Consider the following 21594-nt stretch of genomic DNA (forward strand, 5'->3'; position numbering starts at 1 on the left):
AAACCAACAAGTCTTGAGAGAGATAAACGAAACAAGAACTCTAATTAAATCAATCAAAATTAGAAGGGCTAGGTGGTTTGGCCATATACTTTGACATGATGGACTAGTGAAAAGAATAACCGAAGGCAAAATAGAGGGGAAAAGAAGAAGAGGCAGACCAAGGAAAAGCTTTCTTGACCAAGTCAAAGACAGCACGGGTTTGAGGAGTTAACAGGAGGTTAAGAAGAAAACCAATGACAGAGCGGAATGGAGGAAACTGCTGCTGAGCTACCAGTCCCAAGACTGATGCAACTGATGATGATGATGATGATGATGATTTCATATTTCATTTTTACTCACTGATACGTTTTTATAAAGTGTTTTTCTATTGGGGGGAGGGGTATAGGGGCACCAACTAAAGTTTTGCACACAGGCGCCAGACACTACTGGCGTGCCCCTGGCCATACAATCAGATTTGTCATAGGGTCTTAGTAAATAAGCTACATGCGTGGATAGGCTTATGTGTTCGTCAGACATTTTTGTAATAGATTTCACGGTTTGATATGAACACAGATGATTAAGAAAATAACTATTTATTATAATTAAAAGCTAATATTTCGCTGGTATTATATCCAGCATCTTCAGAGCACACAACACAAAGTTTGTTACAAATGCAAAACAACCGCAATCCGGTGTAACAGTGGGGCTAGTAAAAGTAATTGCAGTGTGCAACACAAGACTAAAGTCCTAATATGGTGCCATACAGGTTAAAAAAAAAAAAAAAAAAAAAAAAAAAAAAAAAAAAATCAAAGTTTTGAAATAGTAGTCCAAATGATAGTCTTAGAAAGTTTTAAAAAATGAAATAAAATAAAAGTAATAAATATTAATTTGGTCTTAAGATGACTGTCTCCCAAATCTTTGGTAGATTTATACATCCATACTTGTTAAGGTTTGGAGTATGTTTTAAGGCTTTTCCAGGAACCTCACTGACTTGTAGAAGCTTCTGTGCATTACTTTTATTTCTTTCCAATTGATCCTGTGTGCAGGGGTATCCAAAGCATGGTCTGCCAGACCCGACTTGCCATAGCGAAAGTGTCGGATATATTTTTTGTGTTCACTGAGGCGGATGTCTACAGTTCTTCCTGTCTGTCCGTAGTAGGCTTGATGGTAAGAACAGGGCACTTCATAGACTCCTGGATGTGATAATGGAGTGCATTTGTCCTTAGGTGAACGGATGAGAGTTGCTAATTTTACATAAGGTTTAAATACTGTGCGTAGTTGGTGTTTGTTAAGCACCCTAGATATCTTTTCAGATGTGCCTTTAATGTATGGGATGGTGATGGTTTTGTTGTAGTCTTCTGTGGTAGATAGAGGGAATTTCTGGGTAGCATTTAGTATGTTATCTATTTTATGGGGATTATAACCATTGGTTAAGAAGGTGTCGTAGGTGAGAAAGTTTAGCAGTGAAAGCAATGTCATTGGAACAGATTGCTCTAGCTCTATGGGTTAGTGTTTTTAAGATACCATATTGTTGAGAAGGGTGATGGTGTGATTGTATGTGTAAGTATCTCCCTGTATGTGTGGGTTTTCTATAAACCGAAAATGATAAGGAACCTTCTGGAAGACATGTGATCAGTGTGTCCAGGAAGGGTAGGCAGTCATTGGCTTCTAGTTCCATTGTAAAGTAGATTTTAGGGTGCTGGCTATTTAGATGCACTAAAAATGTATTCAATGTGTCTGGGCCATGTGGCCAAATAGCAAACACATCATCAACATAGCATAGCCAAAGACTAGGTTTGAGAGTGGCTGTGTTGATAGGTAATTTTTCCAGATGTTCCATGTAGAAATTGGCTAAGGGGGGAGAAAGGGGCGAACCCATAGCTGTCCCATCTAATTGTTTGTATATTTTCCCTTTCCAAGTAAAATAACCTGCCTGTACTGTGAATTTAAATAGCTGAAATATATCTGGGGGAAATTGTGAATTTAGTAAGTTAAGTGTTTCAATCAGTGGTACATTAGTGAATAATGAGGTGATATCAAAACTCACCATTAGGTCTGAACTATTTAAGGTTTGGTTTTCTAAAATACTTTTCAGGTGGGTAGAATTTTTAACAAAAGAGGAAGAATTGTTTGTGTAAGTGGTTAGTAATTTGCATAAATGTTTAGCTAGTTTATATGCAGGACTGTTTATACTATCTACAATAGGACGCAAAGGTGTATCTTGTTTGTGTATTTTAGGAGCACCATATATTCTGAGTGTTTTAACGTGCAAGGGTTTGAGTTTTTTCCCCATACATTAAAGGCACATCTGAAAAGATATCTAGGGTGCTTAACAAACACCAACTACGCACAGTATTTAAACCTTATGTAAAATTAGCAACTCTCATCCGTTCACCTAAGGACAAATGCACTCCTTTATCACATCCAGGAGTTTATGAAGTACCTGTTCTTGCCATCAAGCTTACTACGGACAGACAGGAAGAACTGTGGACATCCGCCTCAGCGAACACAAAAAATATATCCGACACTTTCGCTATGGCAAGTCGGGTCTGGCAGACCATGCTTTGGATACCCCTGCACACAGGATCAATTGGAAAGAAATAAAAGTAATGCACAGAAGCCTTAAAACATACTCCAAACCTTAAGAAGTATGGCTGTATAAATCTACCAAAGATTTGGGAGACAGTCATCTTAAGACCAAATTAATATTTATTACTTTTATTTTATTTCATTTTTTAAAACTTTCTAAGACTATCATTAGGACTACTATTTCAAAACTTTGAATTTTTTTTTTTTTTTTTTTTTTTTTTTTAAAACCTAGATGGCACCATATTAGGACTTTAGTCTTGTGTTGCACGCTGCAATTACTTTTACTAGCCCCACTGTTACACCGAATTGTGGTTGTTTTGCATTTGTAACAAACTTTGTGTTGTGTGCTCTGAAGATGCTGAAATATTAGCTTTTAAGTTAATAAATAGTAAATAAGCTATTATACAGTCTATCTTTTGAATTCTACAACTGGGTTGACAACTTTCTCAAACTTTGCAGCTAATGCTTGGGTTCCATAAGGCTTTGTTCTTTCATCTACACTCTTCTTTCTACATATCAGTGACTACCAGTTTACTACAAATCCAGTCTAGTTTTGCTGATGACAGTACACTTTTTTTTTTGACAAACCTTGTATCACACACACAAGTCAACAAAACTTTCACAAAATATCAACTTCTACAACCCTCAAATTCTGATCTCCAAGTAATCCTTCACCTAAGGTTCTGATAACCTTGCTAATTTCTGCCAATAAAACTCACTAACAGCCTTATTTGTCATAAAAAAAAATAAAATAAGAAAAACTTCAACCAAATCAAGAGGTTTGGTGAAAGAAAAAAAAATTCACTGCTTCGAATAATCTTTCTTGGCATAAATATATTACAAATACTACCTCCTCAGCATTAAAATAAGTTTTTACTTTTAATGCTGAGAACATCTATTAACTCTATGGAAATCACACATCCATCCAACCATGAAATACGATTCATGCATTATTATTATTATGGGCGACTCCAGGGAGTCCTTAGACTTATCGAGGGAGGCCCTAAACATCATGTCCACACAACTATATGACATTCTCACAGTATCTATCATACCTTGCCTTGAACTCACTCACTGTCATAGCATCCACAACAGACTCTGGCAGCTTATTCCACTCATTTACCACTCTAAAAGTAAAGAACCCAGCTCTAACACCCCTGCTAACCACACTCTTTCCCAGCTTCCATAGGTGTTCCCTAGTTCTCCCACCACCAGTCCTGATCTCAAAAATATCTCCCCTTTTCCACCTATCAACTAATTTCTGCAACCCACAAATCTTCAACCTGTTCTCATATGGTTCATTCCGTAGACCCGCTATAACGAGTGGTCTCTAGGAGTTCCCTAAAAATACCTGACCATACAGTGATGTCAATTAAGTTGGTTAATGACTCATATCACCAATTTACTCCACTCTTTCATATAGATATTCAGTTTTTGTCATTTGCATTTTCCACAAATATTTCATAGTCACCAATCATCAGAATTGGTATTAGTAATTTCCTCTGTCCCCCTAAATTTGTTAAAACATATAACTATCATTCAATGCGCTTTCATAGTTCAACTGCAAACTGGCAAGTACAAATTTTTCTTCTTCTTCATCAATTTCTTCAATTGCTGTCTTTTGGAATAGTCTCTTTTTCTTTGTATCTCCTAAAGAGTGCACACTATATAGGTCTTCACCTCCAATATTATCATGTCTTTTCTTTTTCTTCAACTCAGCCCAGCAAGCAACCTCTTATCTGTAGGATTACTGTAAAATGTTTTCAGTTCCCATTAATGATTTAATGTTATAAAGTATCCCTAAATCCAACATATGTTTATCCAAGTGAAAAGCTATTAATATACATATTATTATTTTTTTATCACAGAGACAAGATATATTATACCCACAGATCTAATTACAATAATAAGCTAGTTATTGTAAATAAGCAATCTCAAGGAAACCTAGTTTTCAATGACAATAAAACTTAAAGCTCTAATTAATTATCCCATTTCTCAACTAACTCTCCAACTAACCTAAATTAACTGGATAACCAGAAAATTAATTATTAATTGTAATTTTCTTCAATGATATTAATTCTCAAAGAGCATTAAGTTTTTTTAATTATTATGATTTTTGCAAAATAGTTGAAATGAAATTGAAGTATTAAATTAATGTGATGATACATAATCATGACTCAGCACTGTTACAAAGATTATAAATTGCTCAAACAATACAATAACTTACAATTCTATTCCCTTTTCATACATCCTTTCTTGTTCATAAATGGCTGCAAGCTGGTAAACAGCATTCAAATAGGTTGGATCTTGTTTTAAGGCCTTTTCAAGTAATGCCTTAGCCTTTAAGTACAGAAGATTATAATGAAGCATAGTATAAAATTTGCATCGACACTATTAAATCGGTCAACATTTATTGAAAATCAATATTTCCAGAATATGTACCATTAAAGGACATACAAGACATGATGGTCCAATACAATTCAGATCAATGAAATGTGTGGAGAAGGAAAATTAAAGAAAATTTTACAAGAGCAAAAACTAAAAAAACATGCAGCATCTGGATCATTCAATTACAGAGAACAGATATTTTATAGCTTATAATGATCTCTACGTAAGCCAAGAACAGTAACAAATACAACCATTATATCTATCTATCTATCTATATATATATATATATATATATATTTTTTTACTAGAAATATAGATTGTTGGAAAAAACAACAACTAATAACTTTGTCTAGTTTTATAACATTAAAATACCATTTAATATTTGTAATTTGCAATAAAAAATGTACTGTTTAAATTGTTTTGAAACCAATGTATGTCAATACAAAACATTTGAATTTCTTAGAAATAAATAACGTTTTACTTCATTATGGCAAACTGGTGTTAGTTGGAATTACAACTTGTACAGCTAATGCCAAGAATTCAGTATATATGTGTGTTATATGGATACTTTGTTTTACAGAGATAAAAATCCATGTATTTCAGAAGGAAACCTCCCCTTCTTCAAATCTCCATATGAGACAACTAACCTTCAGATGAAATGGCAAATGAAAGTTGAGCTATACTAATGAAAATCAACAATAGCATTCAATAAAACTTATTATATAGGCACCTCCATGGATTCCAAGGACTCATTGTGAGAGATCCAAAGTGTTTACACAATATCATACCTCTTCTTAAACCAATTAGCAGACATAGCACTTACAGCTAACTGGCAGCCCACTCCATTCATTCACCTCTCCAAGCAAAAAGATCTAATCCTCACATCCTTACTCAACTTCCAGGCATGACCTCTTGTTCAGCCTACTCTAACCAAGTGCTGAAACATTTCCCCTACATCAATCCTATAAAACCTTTAAGTAACTTAAATGTTTCTGTCATATCCCCTCTTTTTTGCCTATCAGTCAAATTTTGCCACCACAAACCCTAAATATATCCTAGTAGGGAGAATTCCACAGGCCACCGCATCATCTTGATCACTTGCCTCTGGATGTTCTCCACCACTTCATCTCCAAGAAACTAAGGTGACTAGACCTGAACACAGTAATCCTGACGTGGATGTATCAAGAGTTCTTGTGTAGAGGCTTAAGTGCTGTGAGGACATTATGTTGGAGGTTTAATGGATTTTTTACAACACTCAGAAAGAATTAAATTAGAATTTAATACTCCTATATTTTGTCCTAGTCACTAGGACATCTACGGGGATAACAAAAACAATTAATGTAACATGCACACAAAAACTTACAATACTAAGCCCAACTACATGGGTGACACTAAAGTCCTATCTAGGTGGAGCGCCCTCTAAGGGCGGTAGTAGGTGGCCTGAAATGTAAGGTGGGACCTCTGGTGATGAGTGTTTCCCAAATCTTCGGAAGCTTAATGCAACCGTATTTGTTAAGATTTGGTTGGTTTCTGAGAGCTGCTGCTGCTTCTAAGAAAAGTCTCTCTTTCTTGAATTTGCTGTGGTGGAGCATGGTGGTTTTCTTCCATGATACTCTGTGGGTGGTGTCCAAAACATGGTCAGCCAAGCCTGAATGGCCATAGTTGTGTTTAACGATGTACGACTTGTGTTCCTCCAGGCGGATGGATGCTGATCTGCCTGTCTGTCCAAAGTACGCAAGCTTACAGGAACAGAGTACTTTGTAAACTCCAGGCAGAGAGAGAGAGAGGGGGGAGCTGATCTTTCGTAGAACGGATAAGGGTAGCAAGTTTGCGGTAGGGCTTATATGCTGTGTGTAGGTTATACTTTTTTAGTATCTTGGCTATTTTTTCCGAAGTGCCTCGGATATAGGGTATGGTGATGGCATTTTTAAATTCTTGTTGACGAGAGGGACGGGGAATGGGGGAGGAATTGATTATTTTTTTGATACTGTGTTCACTGTAGCCATTGGAGAGGAAAGTTCTGTGTATGTGGTGAAGCTCAGTAGCGAGGGCGGTTCCACTGGAACAAAGATTGTGAGCTCTCTTGGTAAGGGTTTTAATGATGCCATATTGTTGTGAGGGGTGGTGGTGGTGGGAGAGTTTGTGAATGTATCTACCTGTGTGTGTGTGGGTTTTCTGTATACAGTGAAGGCAAGTGTATCATTGGGCAGGCGCGTGACTAAGGTGTCTAGGAAGGGTAAACAATTGTTCTTTTCCTTTTCCATAGTAAACTGGATTCTTGGATGTAGGCTATTGAGATGACCGAGGAAGGAGTCTAACGTGTCTGGGCCATGAGGCCAAATGGAGAACACATCATCTACATATCTTAGCCAGATAGAAGGTTTGAGTGGGGCTGAGTCTATGGCTCGTTTTTCGAAATCTTCCATATAGAAATTGGCAAGGGGGAGTGAGAGGGGGGAACCCATGGCGGTTCCTTCTATCTGCTTGTAGATTTTGTTATTCCAAGAGAAATACCCAGAGTTGATGGCAAAGGAAAAGAGATCTAAGATGTCAGAGGGGAAAACGTTTTCTAAGAGAGAGAAAGTATCAGTTAAGGGAATATTGGTAAACAAAGAGGAGATATCAAAGCTTACCAATATGTCTGTATTGTGACCACAATACAGACATATTGTTAAACTAATCAAAACTGCAGCCAAAGCCTCTATTCCTAGAGGTTACAGAAAACAATACATCCCATTCTGGAGTAGAGAAACTGAGGAACTTTTAGTCAAATATGAAGAGACCGAAGACCCAACTGTTGTTAAGGAGCTCACAGTGATGCTGGATAAAAACAGAAAGGAAAGATGGATCTCAACCATCCATGAACTCGATTTCACCACATCTAGTTGGAAAAGCTGGTCACTTCTGAGAAAATTAGGTGGAGCAGAACCAACAACACACAAAACAACAGAGATAACTCCTGATCAAATTGCTAATCGTTTATTGAAAACCTCCAAGATATGTCCCAGCTCTATCAGGAAAATCACTATGCAATCTTCCATCAGACAGGCCCCGATCTTCTTGAACTTGTACACCCAATATCTCGGGAAGAGTACAGGTAGCCTTAAAACTCACCAAGAATGGCAAGGCTACAGGAGTGGTTGTTTCCTCCCTGAGTTTCTAAAACATCTTGGTCAACAAGGCCAAACATGGCTGGCCGCCCTTTTCTCAGAAATTAATATGACTGGAAAACTACCAAATCTGTGGCAGGAAGCCAAAATAATTGTCGTGGCCAAACCAAGGAAAGATCCAAATGATGTGAAAAATCTACGACCTATCTCCTTGCTTTGCTCCACCTTTAAGCTCTTTGAAAGAATTTCACCACTCATCAAAAGAGCACTCCCGATTGAATAAGCTGGTTTCAGGCCAGGAAGAAGTTGCTGTGACCAGGTCCTGGCTCTGACAACACAAATCGAAGCAGGCTTCCAAAAGAAACTTAAATCTGGAGCCACTTTCATTGACCTAACATCAGCTTATGACACAGTCTGGATCAGGGGCCTCCTCCTAAAGCTAGGAAATATTATAAGGTGCAAATTTCCAGCTTTTTGAATCCATTCTCTCCAACAGAAAGATCTGCGTCCATATTGGCAGAAAAAAAGAGCAGGCCCAGATTCCTTCACAACGGTCTCCCACAGGGCTCTGTGTTATTCCCTTTACTTTTAAACATTTACATGTAAGACTTACCACATACCAGCTCAAGGACGTATATGTACACTAATGACCTAGTGATCCTACATCAATCTACCTCCTTTGCCAATCTGGCAAAGGAGGTAGATTGAGCTTCAAGCAGTGGTACTTGAAGCCAAATCCAACAAAAACTGCGTCCACAGTATTTCACCTGAACAATGCAGAGGCAAATCGACACCTCAACCTTTCTTTCTGTGGGAAAATGGTAGAACACGAGCCTCACCTGAAATACCTTGGAGTGAGCCTGACAGAAGCCTAACCTATAGAAGGCACATCACAAACCTGTCCAACAAAATTAAAACGAGAAACAATATCATTTCAAGGCTTGCTGGAACAACCTGAGGTAGTGGTGCAGAAGTCCTAAGGTCGTCTGCACTAGCACTCGCATTCTTTGCAGCAGAATATTGTGCCCCTGTCTGGGAAAGAAGTGCACACTAACATTATAGACACCCAGCTAAACTTTACCATGTGCACAATTAGTGGGACAGTGAGAAGCACCTCTCTCTCTCTCTCTCCTGGCTGCCTGTCCTATCTAACATTGCTCCAAACATATGGAGAAGACAAGCCTCGATTAAAGAATTTAATAAAGCAATAAGCAACCCACTCCTGCCCTTGCACCAGACTCTCATAAATCCACCTAGTCTTCGCCTAAAATCTAGAAAGCCTTTCTGGTTCATGGACGAACTCTCTTCAGCTGCCCTACCATCAACATCTGACATATTGAGAGAATACTGGTCCAACAATCTCCCAACAAACTGCTTCCTATGTAGAAGATCCCTGTGCTCTGCAGGAATCTTCTACCAGGTTTTGCTCTTCCTAGGAAGATTTGGTCATCAATCAACAGGATCAGAACTAACCAGGGCAGATGTGGGTACCTACTACATAAATGGGTGCTGACAGACCACCCTTATTATGATTGTTCTCCATTGGCTCAGACAATTACTCATATTATGAACAATTTCCCAAAGCTCCAATTTCATGGTGGTGGCCTTCAGGACATCCACAAGGTGATGGATGAGGACTTGGATTGGCTTTCCAGACTGGACATTGACCTGTAGCTGTTCTGTATTCTTTTTGCCATAAGAATAAATATACAAACTGATATCAACACCACTGACACCATACAACTGTAGCGTTTTGAATAGCTTCTCTCTTGGCACCATGTCATATGCCTTTTCCAGATCTACAAAACTCAAATACAGATCTATGTTCTAGTAGCAAGGCTTATACGTTGGTCATACATAACTGGTAATTAGTTTACGGAATTAACAACGCATATAAAGTACATTAATTAAAGGTAACTTTAATAAATAACATCTATATTTCTGCAACGTCACATTGCCATCTTCAGGAACATAAAGATATGGTATGTGCACGCAGGCACTAACAAAAGCAAATAAGGAAGAAAGCAAGAAACTAATATTGTTCCTAAAGTCCTAATGGTGCCCTCTGGTGGGATAATTTGGTTGACTTGGCAGTTGGGCTGAAGTTCTCAAAATGTAAGTTTCCCAAATTTGGGGTAGTTTCATGCATCCAAATTTGTTGAGGTTAGGAACATTTTTTAGAGCTGCTGAAGATTCCTTGAATAATCTTTCGTATTTAAACTTGCTGCGGTGTATTATTTTTGTTTTCTTCCAACGAATTCTATGGTGGGTATCTAAGGCATGGTCTGCCAGCCCAGAGCGGCTGTACTGGTGAAACCGGATGTAGTCTTTGTGTTCCGAAATCCTGATATTTGTTGTTCTGCTGTTTGGCCAAAGTAGGACAATTTGCAGCTGCAAGGGACCTGGTATACACCGGGCAGGTGTGGGGGAAGTGGTTGGTCTTTGGTAGAGTGGATAAGGTATGCCAACTATTTATATGGTCTGTAACAAGAAGTAAGGTCATATTTTCTGAGGATATTGGTTATTTTCTCAGAGGTGCCCTGGATGTAGGGGATGGTGATAGATTTGGTGTAATCTTTATTGTGGAGGGGGGTTGTGGTTTACTGGTTGAGTATTTTTTTGGATTTTTTTGGGGTTATAGCCATTGGCTAAGAAAGTGTTGTGGATGTGGTTTAGTTCAGTAGTTAGGGCCTTATCATCTGAGCAGATTAATTTTGCACTGTTATATAGTGTTTTTATAACCCCATAAACTAATTACCAGTTACAGATTTATGTTATATTCCCATGACTTCTCAATTATTTGTCAAAAAGTGAAAATCTGTTCCTGACAGCCTCTATCTGGCTGAATCCTACTTGTTCTTCAGCAAGCTTCCTTTCCACAATCCTTCTCAACTGTTTCTCAAGTATCATGGCATAAATCTACCAGGAACAATAAGATTCAGTTTTATTTCCCTTTTTATATATGGGTACTATGAGAGCTCTACTCCAATCATCTGGAATTCGTTCCTTTGTCCAGGCCTCCTGAACTATGCAGTACAGCCACTGTGAGACTTATACCTCCATACTTGAGCATTTCGGGTTTATATATTAAACCCGAAATGCTCAAGATTTATAGATTAAATATCATTTTTTCCAGCTGCCTTTCCACATTTCCATTTCATGTAAGGATGTGTATTCCTGGTTGCATGCCTGATGAGATTTTTTTGCCACTGTACTGTCACTCATTGTTTTATTCAGCAATTTTTCAAAGTAATTACTTCATACTTCAAGGATACCTTTTTCTCCAGTTTTCACGTCACCTTTATCATCTCTAATTCCTTTTACAGCACTCTTTCCTACATTTTTGAGCTTCTTCAACAATCTCCAGAATATTTTGCCACCTCCTTGATATTTATTTTCTATGTTCTTACCAAAGTCTTCCCATGACTTCTGTTAGCTAGTTTTACACAGTGTTTAGCTTTCTTACATTTTCTCTGTATTCTCTAAGAGCAGAAGCTGACTTATTTGCCAGGACCTTTTGATATACTTTCTTCTTTTCCTTCACCGTCTCTTTAACTTCCTGTGTCCACCAGGAAGTTCTGATTTTTTTTATCCTTGCACACAACCTCACCACATGCCTCTGTGGCTGAATCAATCAGTGTTTTCTTCAGGGCTTGCACACCGAATCTCCAAGGTTTGATTCCTGTTCTCAAACTCTTTCATTTTTTCTTCAATAATCTTTGTGTATTTTAGTCTACAGTTCACATCTGAGAGCTGCTCAACTTTTATTCGCTTTAAAACTTTCTTACATGTTATTATTTTCAATATTGAATTCAATTTTATCCTGCTCAATACTAAATAGTGATCAATTTCAAATCCTCTGTACACTCTGGTGTCCTGCACCAGGGAGAAAACATCACTATCAACAATAACATAGTCAATGAGACTTTTCTTATTCCTTGCCTCTTCTCACCATGTGAATTTGTGCACATTTTTATGTTGGAACATGGTGTTAGTAATAACCAGTCCATGTCCTGAGCAGAAATCCAACAGCTATTTGCCATTATTATTAATTTTGCTCTTTTCTCCAAATTTTCCCAAAATATTTTTGTATGTCTCACAATCATTTCCTACTCTGCTATTTAGATCCCCAACAAGGACCAACTTTTCCTTTTTCATTGTGTCAGCTGCTTTCTCTAAAAGCCTCAAAAAATTCCACTTCTACCTTAATAGAACCTTCTGTGGGACCATAGTCACAAAGAAGTCTTGTTGTCCAATTCCCCATTCTGATATTTGCCCACATCACTCTACTTGAAACTGCCTGCCATTCAAAAAGATTAGACTCTTATTTAATGTTGAATACTGTCATTGACTGAATATATCATTCTGTATTTATTGCTCAGAAATATCTCACCGGTTTTTGTCTTTTTTGTTTCAGTCACCCCTATTATGTTGATCTGATACTTATCCAATTCCTCAGCTAGCTCTATTTCTTTGCCATTTAGGCTTCTTATGTTGATAGTAATGATCTTGAACTCTGTTGATGATGTTGAGTTGGGATTGTGTGTTTGTTTTGTTCCAGTAGCTGACTTTTCACTGTTCGCCCTGGTTCCCGCGAAAACAACAGGGGCCTTGTTTAACGAGGTGATGCTCCAGCCGGCATGAAATTCTGTCATGTTGTACCATCATTTTATGTTGTGGTTTAAGCTAATAAGAATACTTGGTCGGCTAAATCCCAAATTGCCAGCCCATCCTTGTTCGTTCAGTATCTAGGAAGATACCTAACAGGGTGCACCATGAGAAGGTGAGGATTGGACATTAGGTCAGAAGCCCTGGTCGGATCTCTGCATTTCTTTAAAGGCTATGTGGAGGTCTCCTCTCAGTTATACAGTTTTGATCCTAAAGTGAAAATATGATTCTGATAACTGCAGTTGGCAAGAATCCAGCTTGTTCACAAGCTTTCTCTTCCACAATTCTTCTTAGTGCCTATTCTAAAGTATCCTTGTGTATATATCTTATCCTACAATTCTCACATTCAGTTTTATTTCTCTTTTTACAAATGGAAACTATGAGAGCTCTAATCTGATCATCAGGAATTTGACTTTCTGACCAGGCCTTCTGAATTACACAGTACAGCAAGTGTCAACTTTATACCTCCACATTTGAGCATGTTTTCATGTTTGAATATCATCTACTGCTGCTTCCTTTCCATATCTCATCTTTTGATGACTTTTCTACCACAAGTATTGATATGCACTCATGACTGCATTCCTCTTGGCTATTCTCTACAACTATCCCATTACTTATTGTTTCATTCAGCAATCTTTCAAAGTATTCATTCCAGATATATGGAATATCTTCATATCATCTCTAATTCCTTTTACAATACTCTTTCCTCCATTTGTGAGCTTTTCAATAGCTCCAGAACATTTTAACCACCATTCTGATATTTACCTTCTATAAAAGTCTGGCCATGTCTGTTTTTGCTCCAGTTATTTTTACACGCTGCTTTACTTTCTTACATTTTACTCTGTATTCTCTCCGAGCACATGCTGATATGCTAAAGATATGTCACTATAACAATACACAGTCAATGAGACTTTCCGTATTAAAATGTCTTATGTTTTAACTCAATAACATTATAAAAGATTATTTTCTATATAATGCTAGAGTAGTCAAAATAGTACTGATGATGCCATGTATCTATGGCAAAATCATAGAAAGACAAAAGTTTGTTCAAAGAGAAGCCAGTCAGTGGTATTGTGTCTTTATTACTGCATGGCAATAGACTCCTTAGTTTTAATTTCAAGGAAAAAAAAAAAAAAACTGAAGTGACAAATGCACTATGAAAATAAGAAATGAAAGTATTTAACACTGACTGACTGACTGATTGATGGATATTGAAATCACAATTTATTATTTGAGATCTCTACTAGTTTTGTGTGTATTATAATGTGATCCTCCAGAAGAGAGAAATGAAATTACTTGATAATGCTAGTTGATGACATGCATGCTAATATTATCGGCATTATGGAACATTTACAATAGATTAAAATGCTGGATATACTAGATTCATGACATATTGTACTGTCTAGTGTTATAATGCATATGTCTGAGATCTGTGCCAGTGTTTTGATAAACAAAGTCCAGCCTGATGCTCGATAAGTGTCCTTGATTTTTGTAGCATGATTGGGGTTTAACATTTCTAATGATTCCTCAAAATCCTGTTAAAAAAAAAATCAATACAGGCCATCTCTGATATGTTTTGTTGTCTTCTCTACATTTACATCTTAAATATGTTCAGACATAGATATCTCTTGACTGGTTGTTTATCACACATAGCACACTCAACACAAGGAATTTTTGAGTGGTAAATATGTTTATATATACTATTAGTACTGAATGAATATATCTGTTGTGAAGCCATTCCTGATTTTTTTTTTTTTTTTCATGTCTTAGATACAAACATATGTATATCTTGACTGGCTGCTTGTCCCATATACACATTCCACATGGACAAAGGATTTTTAAGCAATAAATCTGGAAGTTTTAATGGATGAAAACTAAATACTTAAGGAACTGACAGCGTACACTAGAAATATAAACAAAAATAAATTGTTAAATGAAATGCTCAAACACAACCCAAATCTCAACAAAAATGATGGCCTCACCATTTCAAGAATGTGGAGGACCCATCTACAACCTGTATAACATCCTAAACTAGCATTAGAAAAATTCCCACTACAAGAAGACAACCTGGTGACTTGGTGAAGTGTTTAGAACATCCAATTGCAACTGAAAGAAATCATTTTGTAACTATCCAGAATATTAATACATGAGGACTCTAACAGTTTATTGTAGTTGCATTTATCTATTTATAATATATATATAATTTTTTTTTTTTTTTTTTAATTTATTTATTTTTGTTTTTCCTTTCTATCACTAGAGGTCAGGCTAGAAAAAAGATTTGTTAACTACGTAGATTTAGTTTACTGATTTAGAAAGCATGAGCATGTAGCTTGGTTCTGTATACAGTTGTATTCTTCCAATGATGACCTCGATATAGAGGTCGAAACGTCAAGTTTTATTTTATTTGTAATTAATAAAATAATCTGTTTAACACGTGTGTTTTTGAGTCCCTAAATCTAGAAATATGAGTGCTGATCACCACATAACCCTAAAAGAAAGAATTATATTTCTAGTGTACGCTGTCAATTCCTTAAGTATTTAGTTATCATGTTTAACCAGCGTATAAGCCTTTCTACAAGAATTTAATGGATGAAGGAGACAAAATCATGTTTAAAGAAAAGAATGCCACCTTTATATCTTGTCTTCATAATATCTTTGAGATTTTTTTTTATCATATATTAGATACAAGAGAGGCATACCACTCTTCTGTATTCCTATTTGTCTTCACTATCAATTTTTTAGGATGTCCTGTATATATTTATGTGGTGTGTGTGTGTGATCAACTTGCACCACAACAAACTTAAAGATAATAGAGGAGTTCCTTACTGTGTATGCATTTAAAGGAATAAATATCCTCAAGGGGTTGCTTATAGATCAAAGCCAGATAGAGTTACCCAGGAGAAGACCTATACACATGGTCTGTAACAAATGATGCAGATAACCAACAAAGGTTTCCTTATACTATAGCCTGTTATTATCCACCTACTTAATGAATGCGAATGTAATGCTTGTATAGATTACATTGCCAGGAAAAGTATTATCCAGAATGTACAGCAGTCAAATAATGGTCAAAGTCAATTATTTTGTTATATAAAATATGTAAAAAAACAATGGAGTCCTTCCTTTCTTGGACTGGCTCTCAACTTTTCCATTTATAAGCTAATGTTCCCTGGAATATATATTCTTCAGAATTCTATGCACCATCCTTCACAAAAATTCTGTCTGGATTGTTAGACTTTTGCCCACAGGACACATGTCATCTATTCTTCTTCTCTAAAAGACATGATTCTGAATGGATATTTTCCCTGCAAATTATAGTATACCATTGACAATTATTCTCCTACTAATAGCTCATCAGATACCAAAAGAATTTCCATTCCTTTCATAAAAGCATTTCTGAATGCATCTTAAAAGTTTAAAAAAAAAGTTTGAATTCCAAACAACCTTTAAGCCAATAAACCAGATTTCCTCAATCCTTCCACTAAAGACAAACCTCTATAACTTCGCTCACCTGGGAGTGTACTAGACTCCTTGTTCCTGCAATCTCTCTTATTTTGGTCAGACTAGTCATACCATAAACATCTGGTGATCAGAACATGTCGTTTACATCTATTTTTTCCAAGATGAGAAATCTGGTCTTACAGACATTGAGTTTCTACCAGACACAGGATCCAATTGGATCACAAAAATTCTTCACACAAGTCCTTACAAATTTAAGAAACTCTTCGAAGAATGCAATGAAGTTCTTCGCAATCAACCCAATCTTAACTGCAACTGTCTAAAAATTTCTAAATTCTAGGAAACAGTGACTCTGAACTCTCATCAATAATCCAATGTGCAATTGTAATATGTACTCACACACAGTTTTTTTCTTTTTATTGTGTATATATGTATGTATGCAGTAATATATTCTTTTTATATATTTAATTACATTAAATAAAATATAATATATAAATATATGTGTATTCCCAGGCTGATTATTCAGCATGTCTTTCTCTTCACTGTATGTAAATAATCATTTTATTATATGTCTCTACAAGCAAATATCTTATAATTTAGCTTTAGTTTCTTTCATTTAATTTATTTATAATTTTTCTTGTTAAATATGCTCTGTGCAATACACTTTTACATCTTGTAAAGAGCTGTGCACACTTATGCATTTCTGCTAAGTTTGTTTAATAACTGTAATAATGACTATCTTCTCAGTTCCCACTGGTTCCTTATAGTACCCTGTGACTGGCTAGAGAGTGAAGCACTCTGTAAGCTGTGTTCCTTTCTTTTAGGTAGTGATACATTCGGTTTGTGTGCATTCACTCTGAAGATATGATCAGATACTCAGCAGAAAATATTAGTAGTGTATATTAAATTCCTTATTTTCCTTAAGTAAATTATGTGCATGCTCATTTAGTAAAAAGTTTGGCAGCAGTTACATTGTACAATCCAGAAGTCAAATCCCCGATAATTGGAGCAAGAGCCCTTTTTGTATCACTTTATAAAAAAAAACAACAACTAAATGTGAAAGTATGTCATGGTACACCTTGTTCTGTACTGATGGTAGGCAGAGAGTTTGGCAGGAGCCCCATGAAACAATGAATTCAACTTGCCTTGTAAACACAACTCAGGGTTCTGGAGGTAGTGTCATGGTGTGGAACATGTTCTGCTGGTATGAAACAGGTCCTCTGATATTGATGGAAGATTTGGTATCCTCCAAGGAATATCTGAACACAGTTACCAATCCAGTCCATCCTGCAATGGTGACTTTTTATCCAGGGTTATCTGCAAGTGACAGTTGTTTCATGGATGACAATGCTACGGCCCATCACACTAGAACTGTTCAGTAGTAGTTCAGCAAGCATGACAGTGACTTTTGCCATCATCCCTGGCCACCACAAAGCCCAGATCTGAACTGCATTGAGAATGTATGGGATATGATACAAAAAACAGATCTAGGAGCAAAGTCCTCTTCTGTCCAATTTGAGCCACTTAAAGGATTGCCTGGTGAATACCTGGTATATTGAAGACAGATACAATTCAACACCTCGTGGAATCTATGCCAAACTCATATGTCCTATAATTTGCACTAAAGGAGGTCCAGCACAATATTAAATAAAAGTTTCTAATTCAGTGGCTGGTATGTGTAGTATGGTCATTCAAACAGAATAAGAAATGAAAGATTAGCAAAACATATGTTTGAATAAATAGCAGAAACATACTGAGAGAAAGACAAGATATTGGCAGGTTGATAAAGTTACAGGACTGCTTTAGATCAGTATGTTTCAATAAAATAAACCCACAACTGTAACAACTGATGAAATAAAAGACCTGATATATCTAATTCAGTAGAAGAATGATGATGATCAAAAAAGAGGTAACATCATAAATATCATCTGGTATACCCCTCCCACGGAGGATATATATTAAATCATAGGCAGCCAATCTGTAGTCCGTGGGAAAATTTTGATGATCTGTGGAGAAATTTGGACACCGATACAGGATTGCCGACAATTTTTGTCTAGGAGCGCTTTTGTTGTCGGGCCACTGCTGACCCACCAGCAACGCGGCTTGCGAACGCTAATACGCATGTGCCAGGCTTCAGTGGTGCATGCGTACCGTCACAACAATCAAACTCCCCATGAATACTGATTCTCGTCCGATTGTTTTATTTTGTTGAAGCGAATTGTCATCTGTCAACACTATACTGGTGTTTATTCCTGACGATACTCTTCTTAGGTAAGCGACCAGTGATGTTTTTATTTTAACTGTGCACAGTGTGATATTTAATGGCATCAAAGAGCTTCAGTTTGATAACTGTCATTTCTTGTTTGGTTTAAGATTCAAATAAAATAAACCCACAATGAGTGAGAAAAAGCAACCAAGCATTTTGCATTTCTTTGGTAATACTTCGCGTAACAATGAATCAGAGCCTCCACAGCCCCCATCAGTAAGGACATTACAACTGGAGGTGGAGAGAAGAAAAAGTTCAAGGTTTCAAGAAAATATGATGGGGACTACTTGAAGTTTGGATTTATTCAAGAATCTGGAAGTGAGCTGGATCCATGGCCACTTTGTGTTGTGTTCTGAGAGTTTATGCAATGATGCCATGAAACCTTTGAAACTCGCCAGGCACTTGCAGTCAAAATACTCAGATTTAGCTAAGAAGCCAGCTGAATATTTTCAAAGGATGCATGAAAGTATGCAAAAGCAAATAAATTCATTAGAAAAAATGACTGTTGAAGATAAGTCCCTAGATAAGGCTTCTTATTTGATAGCACTTCAAATCGCAAAAAGTAAAAAGCTATATACGATTGAAGAAGAATTAAATAAGCCTTGCTTGTTACAAGCCTATGAAGAGGTTTTGGGGAAACAGACTGTCCAGAGACTGAAAGTAATTCCTATGTCCTAACACTGTGAAGTGCAGAATCGAAAACATGGCCGAAGATATTGCAAATCAAGTGATAGAAATGGTGAAAAATTCAACATTTTATTCAATTCAACTCGATGAATCAACAGACATAACTAAAAAGGCAGTTCTCCTTTGTTTTGTGAGGTTTGAGTGTCAAGGAGAACTAAAGGAAGAACGCCTTTGTTCGCTTAACTTGCCAGGTAGAACAACCAGCTCTGAGATTTTCGATGCACTTAACAGTTATTTACTGAGAGACGGTATTGAATGGAAGAAATGTGTTGGGATATGCACAGATGGTGCTGCAAGCATGAGTGGGCATCCTTCAGGAGTTGTTACAAAAGTGAAAGATGTTGGACACCCAGCCAACTTGTTTACTCGTATTTTACATCGTGAGCAACTTGCAGTGAAAAGAACGTCTCCAGAACTGCATGAAGTACTCTCTGATGTAATTAAAATTGTAAATGAAATTTGGCACAAAGTGCTCAATTCTTGAATTTGAGGCACTTTGTGAAGAAATGGGCTCCCAATATATTCATCTCCTTCTTCACACTGAGGTGAGATGGCTGTCGAGAGGCAAAAATACTAACCTGATTGTTCGACTTGTGCCAAGAAGTCAAGTTATTTTTCCAGCAACAAAATAAATTGAAATTCCTAGATCTCTTGTCCGACGATGATTGGCTAGCCAAGCTTGCATACCTAGCAGATATTTTTTCACTGTTAAACGAGCTAAACACGTCCTTACAAGAACAGCTTACGGATTTGTTCACACTGCGAGGTAAAATGGATGCATTTCAAAAGAAAATATTGCTGTGGCAAACATGGTTGGCTGAAGATCTGCAAATGTTCCCGAATCTTGATGAGTATATGAAAGAAGAGGATGTCAACAGATTGTTATCTTCAATCCATTTTCAGCAAAAATTGATTAAAGATAACAATTTGAGCATGAAAGAAAAAGAAAGCCTAACGATCTATCATCCGACAACAGTCTCAAAGCTAAATTCCACTCGTCCTCATCAAGACATCATTTTTGGCTCTCCGTAAAAAGTGAATACCCAGTGCAGAGTAAAAAAGCCATCAAAATTTCGATTCCATTTGCAACAACCTATTTGCATGAAAAGACATTCTCATCTGTTACAGCAATTAAAAACAAGTACCGCTGTCACCTTGAAATAGAAACGGCTCTCTGTGTTGCAGTGACGTCATTGGAGCCAAGAACCCATAAACTTATTTCAAACGAGCAGCAACATATATCACACTAATAATTTTGTGCATTTCATATTAATAAAATGCAACTTTTATGATCATTATTTTATACGTTTGTACCTTTTTAAAAAAAATTCATGTTAGTGGTCCACGGGATTCAAAATTGTGAGTTTAGTGGTCTGTGAGGTCCAAAAGATTGGCAACTGCTGCATTAAATAATAATGATGAATGCATTATGTCTAAATATTTAACAATGTTTAGACATAATGGTATTTGAAAATAAACTTAAAAATATATTCAAATTATAAAAATTTATAAATTATAAAAGTACTAAGAAATATAAAATCTCTTAAAGACTGTAAATAAAATGTGAAAATTTAAAAAATAAACAAATTCTAAAGTCTATTGGTAAGTTTAATTAAATCATTCATTTATATATCCTTTCATACTGCATTAACAATTACTAATATGTAGACAACTGATTTGATCAAAGTAACTTATAATTCAAGTCAAAAACTAACCTGAAGATCATATTTACAAATTAAATTGCTGAAATTTTAGCTTATGATGACCAATGTAGTTTAATTATGTTCCAAAAGCTTTCTTTTGCTAGCTCAGTCAATAATGACAATACCTTTTTGGATCGAAAGGCTTGTATTTAAATTCAATCCAGGAAGAGAAGAACCTTTGAACTGAGGGTGAGTTACAGAGATAACAGGTTTTTTCCCCTCCCCATAACTCTGGGTTTTTCATCTATAAAACAGTCAAAACCAGCCAGAAGAACATATATCATTAACATTTTTTTTTTTTTTTTTTTTTTTTAACTGGACTCATGGCATCACATGTTTCAGCCCATAATTTAACTGCTTAGTGTTGCTAGCTTTGAAACTGTGAAGTAGCGTATGTAGTTGACGTAGCGTATGTATTTCACCAAGAATAAGTTCCTTTCTTCTTCTTTTTTTTAAAATGTCAATCAGTAACACTAGTGGTCTCTGATATCTCAAGTCCAATGAATTTCTACTTTATAATAAAAAAATTCGTAGTTCTGTTTCAGAAAATCTATTTTCGGAATCAGTTCAAATAAAACAAAGAATACGAAACAATGCAAAAAAAATTAAGCAATAAAAGAATAAACAAAATATTCTCATAAGTATCATGTACTCTGACTTATACTGTTGTCTAAATGGAGCAGGCAACGATTTTCAACTTAAAAAGGGGAAATTCTAACTAATTTATCTAGAAAGCCTACCTGGT

The 21594-nt window shown here is 36.3% G+C and overlaps 1 protein-coding gene across 2 annotated transcripts in view; it reads right to left on the bottom strand.

The window, feature by feature from the left end:
* Positions 1-21594, bottom strand: part of APC7 (anaphase-promoting complex subunit 7) — a 238375-nt gene that overhangs the window by 54455 nt on the left and 162326 nt on the right. For both annotated transcript variants that reach the window (XM_090406349.1, XM_090406348.1), the window contains one exon: positions 4796-4908. In XM_090406349.1, coding sequence (XP_090262475.1) covers positions 4796-4908 — 113 coding nt within the window. The remainder of the gene's footprint in view (positions 1-4795; positions 4909-21594) is intronic.

The sequence above is a fragment of the Typopeltis vanoorti genome, chromosome 16 (genome assembly GCF_054136105.1).
Source record: "Typopeltis vanoorti isolate ZY-2024b chromosome 16, IOZ_Tvanoo_1.0, whole genome shotgun sequence".
In the NCBI taxonomy this organism is placed as follows: domain Eukaryota; kingdom Metazoa; phylum Arthropoda; class Arachnida; order Uropygi; family Thelyphonidae; genus Typopeltis; species Typopeltis vanoorti.